The sequence below is a fragment of the Nicotiana tabacum genome, chromosome 15, assembly GCF_000715075.1.
Source record: "Nicotiana tabacum cultivar K326 chromosome 15, ASM71507v2, whole genome shotgun sequence".
Classification (NCBI taxonomy): Eukaryota; Viridiplantae; Streptophyta; class Magnoliopsida; order Solanales; family Solanaceae; genus Nicotiana; species Nicotiana tabacum.
Genome location: NC_134094.1, coordinates 26,954,253 through 26,975,372, shown reverse-complemented (window position 1 = coordinate 26,975,372; position 21,120 = coordinate 26,954,253). Strand labels below are relative to the sequence as shown.

At 37.0% G+C, this 21,120-nt stretch overlaps 1 protein-coding gene across 2 annotated transcripts; it reads left to right on the top strand.

The window, feature by feature from the left end:
- The first annotated feature begins 5,874 nt into the window (after positions 1 to 5,874).
- LOC107774783 (auxin response factor 6) lies at positions 5,875 to 13,798 on the top strand. 2 transcript variants are annotated; one of them, XM_075230679.1, is made up of 15 exons: positions 5,875 to 6,634; positions 7,633 to 7,745; positions 8,292 to 8,390; positions 8,498 to 8,554; positions 8,647 to 8,805; positions 8,909 to 8,993; positions 9,127 to 9,217; positions 9,647 to 9,811; positions 9,893 to 10,015; positions 10,145 to 10,220; positions 10,407 to 10,451; positions 10,553 to 10,700; positions 10,827 to 11,953; positions 12,409 to 12,599; positions 13,329 to 13,798. In XM_075230679.1, exons 1-15 carry the CDS (start codon positions 6,592 to 6,594, stop codon positions 13,525 to 13,527), a joined length of 2,721 nt encoding a protein of 906 aa, XP_075086780.1. In that variant the 5' UTR covers positions 5,875 to 6,591; the 3' UTR covers positions 13,528 to 13,798. The 2 variants fall into 2 exon arrangements, with proteins under 2 accessions (XP_075086780.1, XP_016449913.2); XM_016594427.2 differs by lacking the exon at positions 10,407 to 10,451.
- The last annotated feature ends 7,322 nt before the right edge of the window (positions 13,799 to 21,120 follow it).

Here is a 21,120-nt window from a genome sequence, read left to right as displayed (position 1 = left end):
TATTTTACCATATCAATATCAAGAATAACATATAAAATCTGTTGTGGCACGCAACCCGATCCCACCGTATCAATATCAAATCCTCCCTTATTTCACATAATCCTCCTTATTCCACCCGTTGTAACGTGCAACCCGATCCCACTGTATCATCATATCACAATCCTCCCTTATTTCACTTGCTGCATTGTGCAACAAGATCTACAAGCAATTTAAATTAACAACGACAATCCAATAACTCAATTTACAAAAAATTTTACAATTAAAGGGTATGAGTGCACGACAATAAAGGAACCACGTAATAATCACATGAATGAAACAAATATTACAAAAATGACAGGACAAGTAAAATACGCGACAACTAAGGTGTGTAAGTAAAACAGTTAAAATAAGTAGCAAATAGGCACGGAGTCGTGGAAGGGACTGAACAATTAAAAGGTATCATGACAATAAGGAAGGCAATAACTTCAACTAAAGCATGTAAGAGCAAAATAACAAGTAAGAGGTACAATAAGTGCTAATAACGTCAAATAATGCATATAAGAGTAGATTAGCAATGACAGACATAATGCGTCATGACAATTCAATTAAAGGTATGGAAAGAGTCTAGATAACCTAAACCGGTCAAATACTACATATAGATCATGTACCCACTTGTCACCTTGCGTACACGACTTTCACATAACACATAGTACAATCAACTCGAATCTTAAGAGGTAGTTTCCCCCACGCAAAGTTAGACAAGACACTTACCTCGAAGAAGCTAAACTGATACTCTAAAATGACCTTCTCGTGTAAAACAACCTCCGCACGGCTCAAATCTAGCCAAAATAACTTCATATCATAAATAAAATCCATAGAAAATAATTTCGAATAATAAAGCTTTGATATTTAAAGAAAACTAAAAAGTCAACCCAAAACGTCAAACCTGGGCTCGCACATCGGAACCCGATAAAATTCACAAAATTCACAAAATTAGAACACCCACTCTGATACGAGTCTAACCATATCAAAATTATGAAATTCCGATATCAAATCGCCCCTCGAATCCTCATTTTATATTTTTGAAAGATTTTTCAAAAATTCCAGTTTCTCTCATTCAATTCACAAATTTAATGTCACGACCCGGAATTCCTACCTTCGGGACCGTGAAAGCACCTAACATTTTACTTATTAGGAAAACCAACGTTAGAGTAATTCTTTTACCCATTTTAAATACTTTGAACAATTTAACTAATCATACAGAAATGAAGCTAAAATGAAGTACAAAATAATATAATAATCCAATATCTAGTACAATCCGGATCTGGAGTCACAAGTACACGAATTTTTAGAGATTCTACAAATAAAATCTGAAATAAATACAACTGTCTCGAATGAGATGAACAGTAAATAAGGAAGGAGGAAGGGGACTTCAAGGTCTGCGGACGCTAGCAGATCTACCTCGAGTCTCCAAATAAGCTAATCTGAGCTGATGCGCCTCACAAACAACTGGGATCAGTACCAAAATATGCACAAGAAGTGCAGAGATTAGTATGAGTACAACCGACCCAATGTACTCCGTAAGTATCGAGCCTAACCTCGACGAGGTAGTGGCGAGTCTATGACAGGACACCCACGTAATTAAACCTGTACAGACGAAAATATACGCACAACATAACAACAAATAAGGATTTAACATGTACTATTGGGAGGGGACATGCAAAAGGGGTACAAAATACGGTAACTACAACAGTAAATAACAACATGAAACAATTAATAAATCTTTAGTCAATGAAACGGATAAACATAATGAATATAACTCGTACGGCATTACCCTTCGTGCTTTTGCTCTCAATCTCTCCATAAAATAATAAATACGGCACGTCATCACCCTTCATGTTTTCACTCTCAATTTCATCATAAAATGATAAATGATAAATGCAGCACAACATCACCCTTCGTGCTTTAACTCTCTTCCTTACTATGTATAAATCAACAAATGGAACAATAATCGGCACGACATCACCCTTCGTGTATTAACACTCTCTCCTTTACTATGAAACAATGAATATATGACATTTGGGAGAAAGAATAGTTAAGAATAAACCTATATCAACAACGTTTCCACAATGTCGAGCCTCAACTTCTAATAATATTCAATTATCACTATAAATTCATAAATACGGAAAGAATGATCAATTAAGTAATAAACTAGTCTAGTCATGGATATCATAATCAAAGAAGGAAATAAATCACGAGAAACAAGTTTCAACCGCATGCTTTACCCAAGAACAACACATAAGTACTCGTCACCTCACACATACGTTGTACCCAACATTTAAACACGTAGCAAATAGGCAAATAAGTCCTAATCCCTCAAGTCAAGGTCAACCACGATACTTACCTCACTCCAAAAATCAACTCACAGCTCAACCACGACTTTACCTTTCTACCAAGCCCCCGAGCCAACCAAATCTAGCAAATTATCAACCAACGATTCAAAATAAGCCTTAAGAACTACCCACAAATGAGAAAGGTTCAATTTAGATCATTATTGAAAAGTCAACTCCCGGTCCCGCTTGATCCAAAACCAAAATTCGCACCAAAATCCGATTACTCATTCACTCCCGAGCCCGGTTATGTAATTTATTTCGAAATTCGACCTCAATTTGAGGCTAAATTTCAATTTTACAAAAATCCTTAATTCTACCCAAATCCCCAATTTCTACCATACAAAATCCTAGATTTTAGGTTGAAATATTATAAAATATAATTGGTAATTGAAAGAAAGTAGGTTAAAATCAGTTACCAATGAATTGGGGAAGAAAAGCTCTTAAAGAAATCGCCTCTAAGGTTTCTAGGTTTGAAAATTTGAAAGAATGAGAAAAATCTCGTCTAACTTAGCTTAAGTCCAAGCGCAGATGTCGCAATTGCGAACCCCGCAAATGCGAGAAATCCTTCGCAATTGCGAAGGTCTCCCATCTCTGCTACCATCGCAAATGCGACGGTTTTGTTCGCAATTGCGAACTTGGGACTTCCGCAATTCCCTCCCCAATACTACTTCGCAAATGCGAAACCATGGTGCCCAACTATTCTTCGCAATTGCGGGGGAGTAGCTCGCAATTGGGAACCTGACAGGTTGAGTGCCTTATCGCAAATGCGAAGCCAGACCCTCGCAATTGCAAGGTCTAAGACCTGCACCAGAAATAGTAGAGCACCAGCTATTTTCTAAGTTCAATTTCACTCCATAGCCTATACGAAACTCACCCGAGCCCTTAGGGCTCCAAACCAAACATGCACACAAGTCCAAAAACCTCATACAAACTCACTCGCGCGATCAAATCGCCAAAATAACATCTAAAACTATGAATCGAACATCAAATAAAATGAAATTTTCAATGAAACTTTGGAATTTTTATTTTAATAACTGGACGTCCGAATCAAGTCAAACCAACTCTATTTTTTACCAAATTTTGCGGACGAGTCATAAATATAGTAATGAACATATACCAAGCCCCGGAACCAAAATTCAGGCCCGATAGAAATAAAGTCAAACTTTGGTCAATTCTTTAAATTCATAATTTCTTTAAACTTTAAATTTTCGGCAAAATACGATAACTCGAGCTAGGGACCTCCGAATTCGATTCTGGGCATACGCCAAGGTCCCAAATCACGATACGGACCCACCGGGATCGTCAAAATACGAATCCGGGTCCGTTTGTTTAAAACATTGACCAAAGCCAACTCAAATGGATCTTTAAGGTAAAATTTCAAATTTTATCAATTTTTAACATAAAAGCCACCCGGAAAAAGATACGGACTATGCACGCAAATCAAAGAAGGCTAAAATGAGATACTTGAGGGTTCGAAACACAGAATTAAGGTTTAAATCTCTAGATGACCTATCGGGTCATCATATTTAATGGTAAAAATAATTATAAAATCATGAAATATAATAAATTCCGGATAAAGAACACTTACGACCTGTGAAGAACCCCTCAAAAATCGCTCAAATCCGAGGTCTCTAGCTCAAAAGATGATAAATGGAACAAAACACTCGATTGAGAATTAATATTCTGCTGCCCAGGCATTTGCACATCACAATCATGGAAATACAAATGCGATCGCGAAGAAGAAACAACTACTGCCCAAAAATGCACTACGCGACCGCAGAAGAACGTATGCGATCGCGAAGAAGAAATAACGCTGCCCTCCACAAAAGCATTACACGAACGCGAATCAAGGGATGCGAACGCGGTTCACAGCGACCTCCTCTTACGCGATCGCGAACCATATGACGCGAACGAGAAGAACAATAAACCTGGCCTTACCAACATGGTCACCTACTACGCGATCGCGAAATAACAAATGCGATCGCGATAAAGCAGAACCCACATGTACGCGATCGCAGACCTCGCACTACGAACGCGAAGAAGGCAAATTGGTTAGTCACAAAACAGCCCACGCGATCGCGAACAAGGAAATTAGGCACCAATAAAACAACAGTCTAATAACATGGAGAAATGGCCCGTAGCCCATCTTAAATACACCCGAGCCCCCAGGACCCCGTCGAAACATACAAACAAGTTTCATAACATAACGCGGACCTGCTCGAGGCCTCAAATCACATCAAACAACATCAAAACTATAAATCACACCTCAAATCGAACTTAATGAACTTATGAACTTTTAACTTCTAAAACTCGTGCCGAAACATGTCAAATCAACACGGAATGACGTCAAATTTTGCATGAAAGTTTCAAATGACACAACAGAGTTATACCAACTTCCGAAATTAAATTCCGAACTCGATATCAACAAAGTCAACTCCCGGTCAACCTCTCAACCTTCCAAACCTTAAACTTTCCAATTTTCGCCAAAATGTGCCGACACCTTCTAGAAATATCCAAATGCGAATCCGGGCTTACGCCCAAGTCCAAAATCACCATCCGGACCTAGCAAAATCATAAAAACTCAAATCCGGGGTCAAACACATAGAAGTTAAACTTTGTCAACTCTTCTAACTTAAAGTTTCAACAATGAAATTCATTCTTCCAAACTAATTCCGAATCACCTGAAAATTGAAACCGACGATACACTCATCGTAATACATCATATAAAGCTACACGTTCCCTCAAACTACCGGGCGAAATGCAAATGCTCAAAGCAATCGATCGGATCGTTACAAATTAACTATAGTCAGGTGATTGAAGCTTATGCTAAAGACTTGCCATGTACTCATTGATATGAGAATGAGTTATTCTTTGTGTTGTTGCACACCCCCTTAAGAAAGCCGTTTAATAGCCTTAAATAAAAAATAATTAAAACAAATACATAATTAGAACTCCATTATTGTGGATAAAAGTTTTGTATTTGGCTAAAAATAATGGAGCTTTAGCAAACTTGTCTTACAGATTTGGCCATAAGAAAGAAAAAAAATACACAATTAGAACAAAAAAATTATTGTATCTAAAGAAAAATTAAAAAATATACCATTAAAACTTCATTATTTTGGTTAAAAATCAAGTCTTTTTATTCATTTGACTTGAAGGAATAAATACACAATTAAAACAAAAATTATTGATCTAAAGATGATATAAAAGAAAATTCAAAATTAGAATAAAATATATATTATATTAAGAAGAAGCAAGATTATGAAATAAATAAATTATTATATATAATTATGTGATTATTAACATCGAAAAATACTTACTTAAAAGTTGATTTTTAATTTTTTATTTCACGGCCAAAAAAAGAGTTTATTCATCCTCTTGATCACATTAATTTATAAAGAATGAAGTGGAATAAGATGTACTTTATGAAGTTTAGAAAGATCTCGAGGTATTGTGCATAATAGTACTATGTGTTATAATATGTTACACTCCATTGAATTATTGGTAGTGAAAGAAATATAAACTGTATACAACTTCAATCCATTGTAGACAAGAGAAGAGTAAAGAGAGAGAAGACATATACAGTACACATACTTCAAAGGAGTATATAGTATATAGTAGTAGTTGTTATTGCCTCTCCCCACTTCCTTTTGCTGTCACTTTTCAGCATCATTCATTACCTCAAAATTTCCGACCTTAGCTATTTCTACCATTATACATACATATTTTGAACGTATATACTCTTTTTTGGAGTTACTAAGTACATGTATTTTTCATAATAAGAGCTTGTGATGTTAGGTAATATGAATGAATGAGGTTCAAATGCAAATTTGGTGGGCATTTTCTGCTGAATTATGAGAAGAAAATTATGGGTTTTGTATTTGGAGTTTTCCTGAGTTGAATTCTGGTAGTTTAAAGCTTGTAATTTGGATCTTTCTTGTGTAAAGACTGGATTTTTATTTAAGATTTTAAGTTGGTATTTGATGAAGCTGAAAGCTTTTGTACTCTGTAGTGAAACAGGTTTTGGTTGATATTTCACTCGCTGTAATTCACTAGCGTTGAGTTTTGTCTTGGGTTGAATGGGATAAAGTTGAAGCTATTTTTGGATGTTTTGAGTACAAGAATTTTCTTTATTTGTGCTGTGGATTTAGCTTTTCTTAGGTCCTTTTTTATTTGTGGTGGCTTCAAATTAAGTAGAATAAGGATTGAAGCTGCAGAAATGAGGCTTTCTTCTGCTGGTTCCAATCAGCAGTCTCCTGAAGGTAAAGTTGTCATTTTCAATCTTTAAGAGAATGTTGCAATATCATTTTTCTGCCGCTATTGCTTTCTTCCATCTATTTTTCCGGTTTATACAGTGTTGATATCATTTTTCTGTCCTTTGTTGTTGATATTTGCTTGTTTCTATTCTTACTCGAGCCGAGAGTCTCTCGAAAATAGCTTATCTGCCTCCCTAGGCCAGGTGTAGATCTGTCTGCACACTGACCTCCCCAGATCCCATTTGTGGGATTTCACTGATTTTTTGTTGTTGTTGTTGTAAGAGAATGTTGCAATATGTGTTACTTCCTTTAGAAACTTAGCTGATCTTCTTCTTTAAGTTGCATATAAGAACTTGTCTGTTTAAGCATAATTGAGATGTCATAAATCTATCTCCTTTTCTCTTTTATTCTTGCTTTAATTTTCTTTCACATGTCCTTTCCTCTATTTATTTTAATTCTAATGTTTCTTTATATTCATTTCTTTTATCTACAAGTTGCTTTCAGTTTGAGATCAGTCTACAGAATTGCTGTACAGATGTTCACCCTTGCTCTTTCAACTTTATATTGATTTTTTACCATACCTTTTTCTCTTATGGATCACCTGGTTCTTATTATCATGAGTGAGTTTTTTGATAGCTTTGAGCTTGGTATGCTTAACATCTATGTTGCTCGGACTCTCCGTAAATGTTGCCGGTTGCGTGTTGGATCCTCCAAAAATAGATCGGACAGGGGTGCAACATTATTTTGGAGAGTCCGCGCAACATAACTTAACATCCTTTTTCCCTACCTTTCTATAACCGGAATCTTTTTAACTTAAGACTACAACTGCGCCTCAATTCCGAGCAAGTTGGGGTCGGCTATATGGATCAATCTTTTGAATATTCTTTTTTTAAAAATGTTTCGAAATACTTTCTTGATCTTCAATCTCTCTATAAGAGGAAAATAAGAATTTTGCTGATCTAGTTCTTGAAGAATTTATGTTCTCAATGTGATTTGAATTGCAGGGGAGAATAAATGTTTGAATTCTGAGCTTTGGCACGCATGCGCGGGACCTCTTGTTTCCCTACCAGCTGTTGGAAGCAGAGTGGTGTATTTCCCCCAAGGGCATAGTGAGCAGGTCTATTTCTATCATCCTAGATTTCTTTACTGGTGTTTATGAGCATTTATAACTCCCAATGCCAAGGGCGAAGCTACATTGTCTTAAGAGTGGTCAATTTATCGAAAAATTGCACTATGTATAACGGTAAAATATTATGTTTTAGAGGTATATAACATATATTGAACACCCTTTGTCGGGGAACTTTCTTCACTTCTTTCAAGTTAAACACCCTTGAGGGAATTTCTGGCTTCGCCACTGCCCAGTGCACTCCTAGATGTCTTTCTAGGATGGCGGTTATTCTCATTCTCTTTTCGGTAGTGCTTTATTTTGAGATGATCTGCAAAGCAGAACAAACATTGTCTACTAATATGAACCAATCTCATTTGAAACTTAAAGGCCGTCTTGTTGTTGTTGTTGTTTTTCTTTAAAGTTATAGTTTTTCTGAAGAAGGAATCAACTGTTAGCTTTTCTAAGACTTTGGATTGCATCTGTGGATTGTGCCTAATTTATGAACTAATATAATACTAAAGTGGAAATCTTTACTTTGAATGATCTACTTTGCAGGTTACTGCATCAACAAACAAGGAAGCTGAGGCTCATATTCCGAATTACCCAAGCCTGGCCCCACAACTTATTTGCCAGCTTCACAATGTGACCATGCACGTAAGTAGCCTGTTTTTTTCGTTGCCTTATCACTTATTAGAAGCAAATCTCTGAGTTTGAATTGTATTATTGCTCCATTTAAAGAATTTAATTCTGATACAATTCAGGCTGATGTGGAGACTGATGAGGTTTACGCTCAAATGACCTTGCAACCTTTGAGCCCTGTATGTAAACTCTGTAATAGAAAATTGTCCTGAATTTCTAGTTTCTGTTTGCGTCCTGATTTTTGGAATGCCTTTATTTTCTTTCATTGCAGGAAGAGCAAAAGGAGGCATCTTTCCTTCCTTTAGATTTGGGTACCCCGAGTAAACAGCCAACAAATTACTTCTGTAAAACATTGACAGCAAGTGACACAAGTACTCATGGTGGATTTTCAGTACCTCGCCGTGCAGCAGAGAAAGTTTTTCCTCCATTGGTAACAACGCATTCTTAGTTTCTGTGACATCAGATGATGAATTACCGAGGTCTTTTTTTTAACCTTTTGAAGCGTCTATTGATGCAATGACTTCAATATTCAGGACTTCTCTCAGCAGCCTCCTGTACAAGAGTTGATCGCTAGGGATCTGCATGACAATGAGTGGAAATTTAGACATATTTTCAGGGGTGAGTTCTTGATATAAGTGTCATACTTCTAAGATACTACCTTAGCCAAAATATACATATTGTTCACTGAGTAATAGTAAATTTGGCAAAGCTTCCTTCTCATAGATACTTGTTGCTTTTGTTCTTGTGACAGGTCAGCCGAAGAGGCATCTTCTTACAACTGGTTGGAGTGTGTTTGTAAGTGCAAAAAGACTTGTTGCTGGTGATTCAATCATTTTCATCTGGTAGGCTGTCAGGAAAAGATCGCATGTTCTCTTTCTTTTGCTTTTAACAGCACTTTGACATAAGTGGTCCTAACTTTGCAACTTGGATAATAATGCTCGAGATTACTGAGCCTTTTGAACGGATTTGTGGTTCTCCAAATAGATACTGCTGAATTTAGTTTCAAATCCTTGAGTTAATCAAATTCCTCAGTAAACTATATATAAGATTTCTACTGTTGTCACACATGTTAATTGCCAATTAAGTGAAGATTTCTACTTTGTCACACATGTTAAACAGCCAATTAAGTGTTAAGGTCAATGATTTTTTGCTCAGTGAAATTACTTTTTGTTTTATTTTCTTGTCTCCAGAGTCACTTTATCATTTCTAAATTAGACCAGTCGTGTATAGCGTAGACAATATTTAAAATTGTCATGCTTTCTTTTTTGTAGGAATGAGAAGAATCAATTATTTCTTGGTATTCGACGTGCCAATCGGTCCCAAACTGTGATGCCGTCTTCAGTTTTATCAAGTGACAGCATGCATTTGGGTCTTTTGGCTGCTGCAGCTCATGCAGCAGCAACTAATAGCAGATTCACCATTTTTTATAATCCGAGGTTTGTGCCTTTGTAAAATGATCAACCTATTACTCACATAGTAGTTATATTCTAACTTTTGGCTGGCATGCATTGATATAGGTCTTGTCCTTCAGACTTTGTTGTACCTCTTGCCAAGTATGTCAAAGCAGTGTATCATACTCGCATTTCTGTAGGCATGCGCTTCAGAATGTTATTTGAAACTGAAGAATCTAGTGTTCGTCGGTAGGTTATCACACTTATTTTATTTGTGGTTCATATTCTTGTTCTTGGTACTTGCAAGGATGCCTTAACACTGAGTTAAAAGTTGTGGGAACTCAAGTTCGACATCTGAGTATTCACCTTGTATTTCAGTTACATGGGCACTATAACTGGCATAGGTGATTTGGATCCTGTTCGTTGGCCAAACTCACATTGGCGTTCAGTTAAGGTATGCTAATCATTGCTTAAATCATGCATCTTCAAAATACTAATATCTATTGCCATGTGTTAATGCCTTATTTACTTGTTATTGTTATTGCTTTTCATATATTTTCTGGTTCTTATGTCGCTGTTATTATTTCTATGGTTTCTGTTGATGGTACTGATGTATTTGTCTCTTTTCGTCTTCGCCGAGGGTCTTTCGGAAACAGCCTCTCTACTCCCTCGGGGTAGGGGTAAGGTGTGCGTACTCACTACCCTCCCCAGACCCCACTTGTGGGGTTCCACGGGGTTGTTGTTGTTATTGCAATGTGTTAATGAAGCTTGAATCTGTTCATTCAGGTTGGCTGGGACGAGTCTACAGCTGGGGAAAGGCAACCAAGAGTTTCCCTATGGGAAGTCGAACCTTTAACAACATTCCCTATGTATCCATCGCCATTTCCTCTGAGACTCAAGCGATCATGGCCTCCTGGATTCCCGGCATTAAGTGGTATTAGGATTCGACCCCTTTCCCCATCACATTGTTTTTATCTGTCTGAAGCTTCGGGTTGGTTAGTTGGGGGAACTGTATTGACTTGATCTAATGTGTTTTCATTCTCTATATTATTGCATGAAGGGATGAAGGATGATGACATGGTAATGAATCCTATGATGTGGCTCCGTGATGTTGGAGATGGTGGAACCCAATCTATCAATTTTCAGGGAATTGGAGTCACACCTTGGATGCAACCCAGAATTGACGTCCCAATAGGTGGAATGCAAATGGATATTTATCAAGCTATGGCTGCTGGTGCCCTTCAAGATTTGAGGTCTGTGGATCCCTCTAAACAGGCTCTCACTTCGCTTCTGCAACTTCAGCAATCCAATGGTGTCACCAACAGCACTTCCGGACTACTATATCCACAGTTATTTCAACAGTCTCAAGGCCAAACAGCGTTTCTGCCGAGCATGGCACAGGGCCAGTCCCAAGTGCAACCTGTATCGCAGCCTCATATTTTTCAGCAACAAATGCTGCATCAAAATTCATCCAACACTATCCATCAGCAGCAACAACAATCTCCTCAGGAGCAGCAGCCTCCTCTGCAGCAACAGCAAGCAATTAGACAGCTGGACTCGAGCTCTCAATCACAACAGACATCATTGCAAGCATTCTGTTCTACGCAACAGGAAAGCTTCACTGACACAAATGTGAATCATTCCACCAACTCAATTGTTAATCCACTGCACAGCCTATCGGGTGCAGTTACCCGGGATGAACCATCCCAGCTTGTCAGTGTTCCTAGATCGAGCTCCTTACTATCTCCTACCGGATGGCCACCAAAGAGGGTGGCTGTCGATCCTGTTCTTCCTTCTGCATCTTCACAGCGTATGTCACCCTACATTGATCAGTCGGGAACACCCAACAAAAATGTATCTCAAAATGCTCTTTCTTTGCCAACGTTCCCAGGTAGGGACTGCCCCGTAGGTCAAGAAGGGAACAATGATCCCCACAATCATCTTTTGTTTGGGTTCAATATAGATTCCCCATCTCTTATGCAGAGCGATATGCGAAGCCTTAGGGGAGTTGTTAGCGATTGTGAGTCAACAAATGTGCCCTTTGCTTCTTCCAACTACCTAAGTAATGCGGGCAATGATTTTTCTCAAAATCCAGTTATGGCACTCTCTGGTTGCATTAATGTACCAGGTTTCACACAGACTTCTGAAAATGCGGGACAAGAAAGCCCACATAACACCTTTGTTAAGGTAATTTGCCTTCGTGTAAATACTAGCAACTTTTTTATTTGTCTTATGGGGGAACATACCCTGGCCAAGCACCCCATGACTCCTTGCATTTTTGTTTCATTTCCCGGGGGTTGGGGCATGGGGTCGCTGGTGAATGGTATGTAGATTCCCCTCTTATCAATATAATTATGTCACGATTTCCAGGACAAATTCCATGAGAGGTAGCAACATTTATTTTTCTAATATAGCCAAATTACATTTTATACTAGAATAAGGAGATGAGGAATCACATGGATAAATTTCGGAGGGGGAGGTGGGGACGCAGAGGATAAAGGTGATAGCCTTGTGGAGATGATGTGGAAAATCCGGTCTTCTGTTTTAGTAGATATATTTTTGTGCAATACTGCAAAGAAGCATGCTTTTGTTTGTTTAAATTTTGCTTTCATTGTTCGTAATCTCGTTTGTCTATTATGCAGGTCTATAAATCAGGGTCCTTCGGAAGGTCATTAGACATCACCAAGTTTAGCAGCTACCATGAGCTGCGAAGTGAGCTTGCACGGATGTTTGGCCTTGAAGGCTTACTGGAGGATCCTTTGAGATCAGGCTGGCAGCTTGTATTTGTTGACAGGGAGAATGATGTGCTTCTCCTCGGTGACGATCCCTGGCCGTGAGTTCTTATCCTTGCTTCTCTTTTTAAGAACCTTTCTTGCCTGACCAGAGCTAATGTGCACTTTCATGTTTCAACCATAACTAACTCACAGGAACTTCACAAACAACTACTCCCCCTGTCCCAATTTATGCAAAAAGAATGCCATACTTTCTTATTTAGAAACAATTTAACTTTAAACTTACTACTTTATCCTTAATGAGATAATTTATAGCCTTACAAATATCTATGACTTGTTTTCGACACGTTTCGGTAGTTTTCCTTTCTTTCTTAAATTCCGTGCCAAGTCAAACATCGTCACAAAAATTGGCACAGAGGGAGTAGGAATAACTAGTTGAATCAAGAAGGGATAGTGACTTCAACATTCATTTTGTTTTCGCAAGTTTGTCTGACATTCGAGTAACTCTTCTATTCCCATCCCCATAGTATGTAAAAAAGTAATTTTGCCAAGATTCAAGGCTTGCTCTAAGACAAGATTGGGTTGCTCTAGTGGTGAACACCCTCCGCTTCCAATCAAGAGGTTGTGAGTTCGAGTCATCCCAAGAGCAAGGTGGGGAGTTCTTGGAGGGATGGAGCCGAGGGTCTATCGGAAACAGCCTCTCTACCACAGGGTAGGGGTAAGGTCTGCGTACACACTACCCTCCCCAGACCCCACTAGTGGGATTATACTGGGTTGTTGTTGTCAAGGCTTGCTCTAACTGAGGTACATTATATTTCCTTGCCTTTCAGGGAGTTCGTCAACAGCGTATGGTGTATTAAAATACTCTCACCTCACGACGTGCAGCAGATGGGAAGACAAGGTCTCGAGCTTTTGAACTCAGTATCCATGTCTAGGTCATCAAATAATAGCTGTGATGACTTTGCAAATCGCTCGGAATCTAGGAATATGACCTCTGGCATCATGTCTGTTGCTACTCTCGACTACTAGATATCTCTTAACCTGTCAAGGTATTCTGCTCCTTTTGTAATATTGGCATTTCTTCAAACTTTTACTTAATGAGAAGAAATGCCTGATTAATTCTACCTTATAACTTTGCTAGAAAGTTGCTTATTGTAATTATTGTAACTATCTTTCAATTTCTATTTCCAAGTCCTTAATGTATACTAAACTGAAAATTTAGTAGGTAATTTTAAGCTGTAAAATAGCTGTGAAGAATTCTTGAGGTTTTTGGTTTATAAACATCTACATTTTGATAGCACATTGGAAGAGGATTTAGAGTCATTGCGTTATGGAGGATGACATTAATGAGTATGGGCATGCATTCGTTTTTTCATGTTATTTTAGCATTATTCGGTTTTGGTTTTTTGATTTTATATTTAAAAAAATTTGCCATCCAATTCGAACCAATACAATTTTTTTTTTCAGTTTGATTTTTCGGTTATTCTGTTATGTCATATAAGATAATATAAATTTAATATAATCGAACAATTATATTTATGATTAAGTATAAAAATGAGAGGTAGTAATGTCAAATCGCTTAAATTTTTTGTATTCAATTCACATGATTAAAATAATGAACGCCATTAATAAGATAGTAATACATGCTTGATGAGATAGTTAAATAGTCATGGTCTCCTATAACATAATAACAAGTACACTAGGATAAGCTTGCACACCTAAATCCTAATAATATTTAATGCTAGCTGATTTCTTTACTAACCATACTAAGAATCAAATATTTTTTACATAAAAATAATATATATATTATTTTCTTAAAACCAAAAACCAAATTTTAAAATCATTCACCCAACATTAAACGAAAAAACCACAAACTCAAACCAAATAACAAAAAATGTTCGTTTTGGTCTTTTGATTTAATCTAAATAACGGACCCTTATTAATAAGTAGCAAATGGGGTAAAAATCAAAAATAGTAATATTTACAGCTGGTAATTGAAACATAGCCACAATTTTAAAAGTAATCGAAATTAGTCACTTTTCATGTAAAGATAAAATTTAAGCAAAATACTCTTTAAAAATCCGAAAATATTCCAGCATAATATGCTGGAGTTCTAATTTTTTACATATGAGCTTCTAGCATAATCCATTATAATATGCTGAAAGTTTATATGCAGGAGCTTCATAATCCCGCATATTATGCTGGAATTTTTCATGTGCTGGAGTTCCAATATAATATGCTGGAAGTTTATACGCAGGAGGTTCATAATCCCGTATATTATGCTGGAACTTTCCGTGTTTTTTAATAATTTCGCAAACACTGACTATTTTTCGATTACCAGTCCGAAAAATGGCTAGCCCGTGCTATTTTAATTTACTAGCAAATGACGTAGTGGTGAGAATTAATGTTTTCTTGTTGTCAGTCATGTTATTTCGTATTCCCCGATTTTTGTTATTACTTATTGTTTCTTTCATTTCAGTTTTCTGATTGCATTAATTAGTGTTAGTCTGGTATTTTCGCTTCGATTTTACTTGTTGCCTCTTCCTTTTATCTTTCCTGAGCTAAGGGTCTACCGGAAACATCTTTCTACTTTCTTAAAAGTAGAGGTAATATTTACGTACACACCACCCTCCTCAGATCCAGGTATAAAACAAGGTATTCAATGGTATCGCCAATGTGCACACAAACTGATTGGTGCATCATTATTATCATAAAAAAACACAAAGAGGTGGGGTTGTAGAAACATGGAAAATAGAGTGTGTGGGACTTGACCCAAAGGACAAAGGAGGATGGGAAGTATCATCCTATATATGCAATAAAGGCACCGATTGAAGCTAGAAGTTGGTACTCACAACCCTATTATTATATTATTATAAATAAAAAGATACATATGGGTGGTGGGACAATATACGGTGAAGTGAAGTCCTTTTCTTAGAAAAGGATAAACTGTGCTCATGCATGTTTTAAGCCCCGTTTCCTCTCTTCTCCACTCAATATTATTTGCTTTTCCTTTGGTTTTGATGTTACCTTGATTTTATCATGCTTTATATCACTATTGGGGTTTGTGTACGTTGTGATCTGCAAACAACAACCAGTTTTTATGTTGCTTTTTTAAACATAGAACTGGTGTTTGTGAGAAAAATAATCGAATTGGCTAAATCTATTATATCGGGTTTTGGAAGAAATTTTTTTTTTAAAAGGCATCTCCGTAGAAAAGGACCGGGTGATTAATATGAATGACTCTATAAGAGGTTGTTCTTTAAATATTATCCTTGTTTTTTAATATATTTACAAAATGACATCCGGACCCCGCAACTCTTTAGTTTTTTTTTTTACCGGCACGGTGGAGTTTATACTATATTTACTCTACTTATATTGTTAATTATTCACAAGTTATACCCGGTTGGCATGATTTTGTGCCTGTTCCTTTGTTCACCAAACTCTATCAGATTGGCTTAACTTTGTGCTATCTGAAATCTACCTATCTGTTAAATTATTCATCAAAATTTATTTGATAGACGAAATTTTTCTTTTTTGTTCAAAAATATGTTCTTCGAATTTGCGATTTCATTTTTGATCAAACCACCCTGAATCTACTCCAAATGATCTCGAATTTGAAACAAAGCCTCCAAATAGCAACACAAACGATCCCAATCACTAATTTAGTCAAATAACTCCAAATTAAGAAAAATCACTTTGTCTTCTTCAATAATTTCTAAGGACTAACATGAGTTTTGAGATTTTTAAAATAAATCACTAAATTAGTATTTAAACTAAAAGTTTAAGCATAAATAATCAATATTGGAACAATTTAACAGTAGTTAACCATTAACTTCGAATTTTGAAACCCAAACAAGAATTTAAGCTTTCAAAATTGAAGAATTATGATGTTCTTAGTGTGAAGAAAAGATGGAGAAGAAGGAGCTGAAGGGGCAAAGAGGTGTCCATTTATTAATAGCGCGAAATATTCAGCTAAGACCAATATCATTGAGGACATGCCACACAATTATTTGAAAAGGATTGCTATTTGAAAAGGTAACTAAACAATTCCCCATAGTAAATTAAGTTGGTACTACAAACAAGCATAATTCACTTTGGGATTCATGGTCCCCTTTGCTCTACAATAGAATAATAAAACTTTTTTTTATCAAGCATGAGAACAGTAAAACTCAAATAACTTACACATTTATCTTTCCATAGGGTTTTATATGTCAAGAGTATATATAGCGAGTAGATTAAGAATTAGATTGAGATGATGAATCATACCAAGCAATGCGAGAAGAAGAACAAATGTTATTGTGTAATAGCTAGCGAAGGAGATTACAAAAATAATGTTCCCTCATAGCCAGTCAGATTTACTGTTTACTTTTCTCAGTCAGTATACATGGAATATACATTCATTATACATAGTTATATACATATTATTCATAATTATCCATACAATAAACATTCTCAACTATTTTTAGTTTAAATGGTTGGATGGGCGACCATTTAGGTTGATTCTTCAAATACAATTATGTTAATAATACTTCCTTTTATTTCATTTAATATATGACACGGTTATTATTTTTGGAGTGAAATAACTTTTTTTACACAAATTTTTTATATATTTCTTGTTATTTTAGGAAATACCTAGACACAAGAAGGGGGTTTGTCACGACCCCAATTTCCCCTCCGTAGGATGTCGTGACGACACCTAGTCTCTACGACTAGGTAAGCCTAATACTTACTGAATTAATTGGTAGAAATTAACCAACAGAACTATTAAGCAGAAATCAGATATTTCTAAATGAACCCAACATTTACAACATGAAATAACATCCCAAAACCGGTATTACAAGTCATAAGCTCTACTGAGTTTGCTAGAAAATTCGTAAGTACAACTGTTTCGGAATAAAAATAAACAATACAAGGTAAAATTTCAGAAGGTGACTCCGAGGCCTGCGAACGCGACTACAGGTTTACCTTAAGTCTCCACAACAATGCTCGACCAGCTAGCTAATAATCAACAACATCCGAGGTACCTGGATCTGCACAAAAATATGCAGAAGTGTAGCATGAGTATACCACAGCGGTACCCAATAAGTATCAAGACTAACCTCGGTGGAGTAGTGACGAGGGACAGTCAAGACACCCACTGGACTAAACAACCTGAACAAGTATAAATGTAGAACTAACATGGAATAATATCTCGATAATGCTAGGCATGATGACAATAATAATACAATGCTTGTAATAGAAATTAAAAGCAACAATTCGCAACGAGACACAACATGCAACAACACTGTAGAGTAAGCTGAACACAGTTTAAATCCGGTGAAACCAAATAAAGAAAAACAAGTAACAACTCAATAAAAATAACCGCTATCACACCAGGTTTATCTAAGAATTTCCTCGAGGTACCAAACCTCAAAATCACAAGACACGGATCCCAATTCGTGAACCCTAATCAATTGGCATATTGTGCCCACATTACAACTGATAACTGCACGGACGACTCACATGCCAAGAGGGTGACAGTATCTAATAACCACACGGACCACTCACGTGCCAACAATAAGAGAACTCTCACACAGAAGGTAAGTAGACGAGAGTACATATAAATGGTCAATAATCTCAGGATTCATCTTCTTAAACCGATACGGGTGATTAATTACGTGTATGCTTGTGCAAGTGTTCTATCACAGTTCAAGCCAACGAGTAAGAGTAGAGACAATGAATGACACATAAGAAACGATCACCACAAAATGTACAAGGTAAAACTCACACAAGGTAGGCACGCCACTACACAAATATCAACAACAACAATGCCCTCAGGCCATCACAAGTCATCACAAATCATTTCCCGACATAGCCTACCTTCTCTCGCCACATGCGCAATAATAAGGTAAATGCCCGCCTTATCTCGTCGCTCGCGCATAGTAATATTCCCACCTTGTCTCGCCACATGCGCAAACCCATACATATATCCCACTTTGTCACGCCGCATATGCAAAATCAACAATAACAATAGCAGGACAGAAACCTCGTGCAAACACCCGAATAATCCTCCCAACAATATCACGTGTGCCAAAAATATAACAACACAATAAAATGACTTCCACAACATGTGCCCATATACCACAATATTTCCTCAAAACAGTTTCAATGCCACAACCACGCATAGCCCTCGGCTCAACAACACTAAGTACAACAACAACAACAACAATTTCATGAGTACACAGCAAGTAAATCAGCACAAGAACTTCAGAACACAAGAAACGGAAGGACGAACTCACAAGGAAAGACACAACAGGGGATAATGGTTTCAACAAGAATATCTCAACAAGGGAGAGATAACGATTTCCACAAAAGTATAACTCGACGATAAGAGAGATAGTATGAATCAATAATTCCAAATAAGGATAAGTCAACAATGAAAAAGGGTAACAAAACTTCATTTAAGGTTGAGCAATTACGGAAGATATAACAAAAAATTCAATTAAGGATAAGCAATTATGGAAAGGATAATAATAACTTCAATCAAGGATAAGAAATTACGGAGAAGATAATAATAACTTCAATTAAGGATAAGCAATTATGGAAGAGATAATAATAACTTCAATTAAGGATAAGTAATTTCGGAAAAGATAATAATAACTTCAATAAAGGCACATAAAAATTCAATTGGCAACAAGGGTAAAACATGAATCATTTAATTCCAAATAAGACATGTAAGGGTAAATTTAATAAATGGAGGATTTAATATGATGACACAATTTCATATCTAATGAACATAAGAACCTAAGGGCCCTAAACGGTCAAATTTCCATAATTAAGCCCGAGTACGTACTCGTCACCTCGCGTACACGACCTTCACATGACACAATTATCATAAATGACTCAAATCCTAAGGGGTAGTTCCCCCCCCACAAAGTTAGGCAAGATAATTACCTCAAAGAAGCTAGACTGATACTCTAAAATTACTTTCTCGAGTGAAACAACCTCCGGATGGCTTAAATCTAGCCAAAATAACTTCACATCATAAATAAAACTCATAGAAAACAATTCCGGATAATAAAGCTTCGATCTTTAATAAAAACTAAAAAGTCTACCCAAAAGTAAAGCCCCAGGCCCGCACCTCGGAACCCGACAAAATTCACAAAATTCGAACACCCATTCGATAACGAGTTCAACGATACCAAAATTATCAATTTTCCATATCGAATAGCCATTCAAATCCTCATTTTCCATTGTTGAAAGTTTTTCTCAAAATACTTATTTTTCCCAACTCAAACCACTAATTAAATGATAAAAATAAAGATGGAATCATGAAATACAATAAATTTCGGATAAAGAACACTTACCCCAATCGAACACGTGAAGAACCCCTCAAACATCGCTCAAATCCGAGGTCTCTAGCTCAAAAGATAAAAAATGGACAAAACCCACGATTTTGGAAATTATAATTTGCTGCCCAACGATTTACAAATCGCGATCGCGAAGAAGGAATAACTACTGCCCAAAAATATACTACGCGATCGCGAACAAATGCATGCGATTGCGAAGAAGGAAAAAACTTTTGCAATAAGAAATGTACTACGCGATTGCGAACGAGTACATGCGATCGCAAAGGAGAAAAAAATACAGCTGCTAAGGGTGTGCTACGCGAACCCGGAACTTGGAACACGAACGCGATGAAGGAGAACTCACATGCACGCAATTGTGAAACACTCCCTGCGAACGCGAAGAACATTTTCTGCCTGCCTCCAAATTACACTACGCGAACGCGGTTGTTTCATCGCGAACGTGATGAAGAACACCAGATACCAGCAAATCAGCAGTTCAACAACATGGAGAAATCGCCCGTAGTCCATCCAAAACACACCCGAGGACCCCGGGACCCCGTCTGAACATATCAACTAGTTCTATAACATAACATGGACCTACTCGAGGCCTCAAATCACATCAAACAACGTCAAAACTATGAATCGCACCTCGAATCGAACTTATGAACTTTCAAATCTTTCAACTTCCAAAACTCGTGCCGAAACATATCAAATCAACCCAGAATGACGTCGAATTTTGCATGCAAGTCCCAAATGAAATAACGGAGCTAATCTAACTCTCAGAATTGCAATCCGAGCCCAATATAAACCAAGTTAACTCCCGGTCAAATCTCTCAGCCTTTCAAAACTTCAATTTTCTAATTTTTGCCAAAATACTTCAAATTATCCTACCGACCTCCAAATACAAATCCGGACGCACACCTAAGTCCAAAATCACCATACAAATATATTGAAATCATCAAAATGCCATTTCGGAGTCGTCTACACAAAAGTCAAATTCCGATCAACTCTTACCGCTTAAGCTTCTAAAACAAGAATCCTTCTTCCAAATTGATCATGAATCATCCGAAAACGAAATTCGATCACACACGCAAGTCATAACACATAATACAAAGTTGCTCGAGACCTTAAATCGCCGAACATGATGCTAATTCTCAAAATGACTGGTCAGGTCGTTACATACTCCCCCCCTTAAATAAATGTTCGTCCTCGAACGTGTCAAGAACCATTCTGAAGTAATCAAATCACTGAGTGTACTCACCATATATATACTCGCGGGTGATTCCACATCACC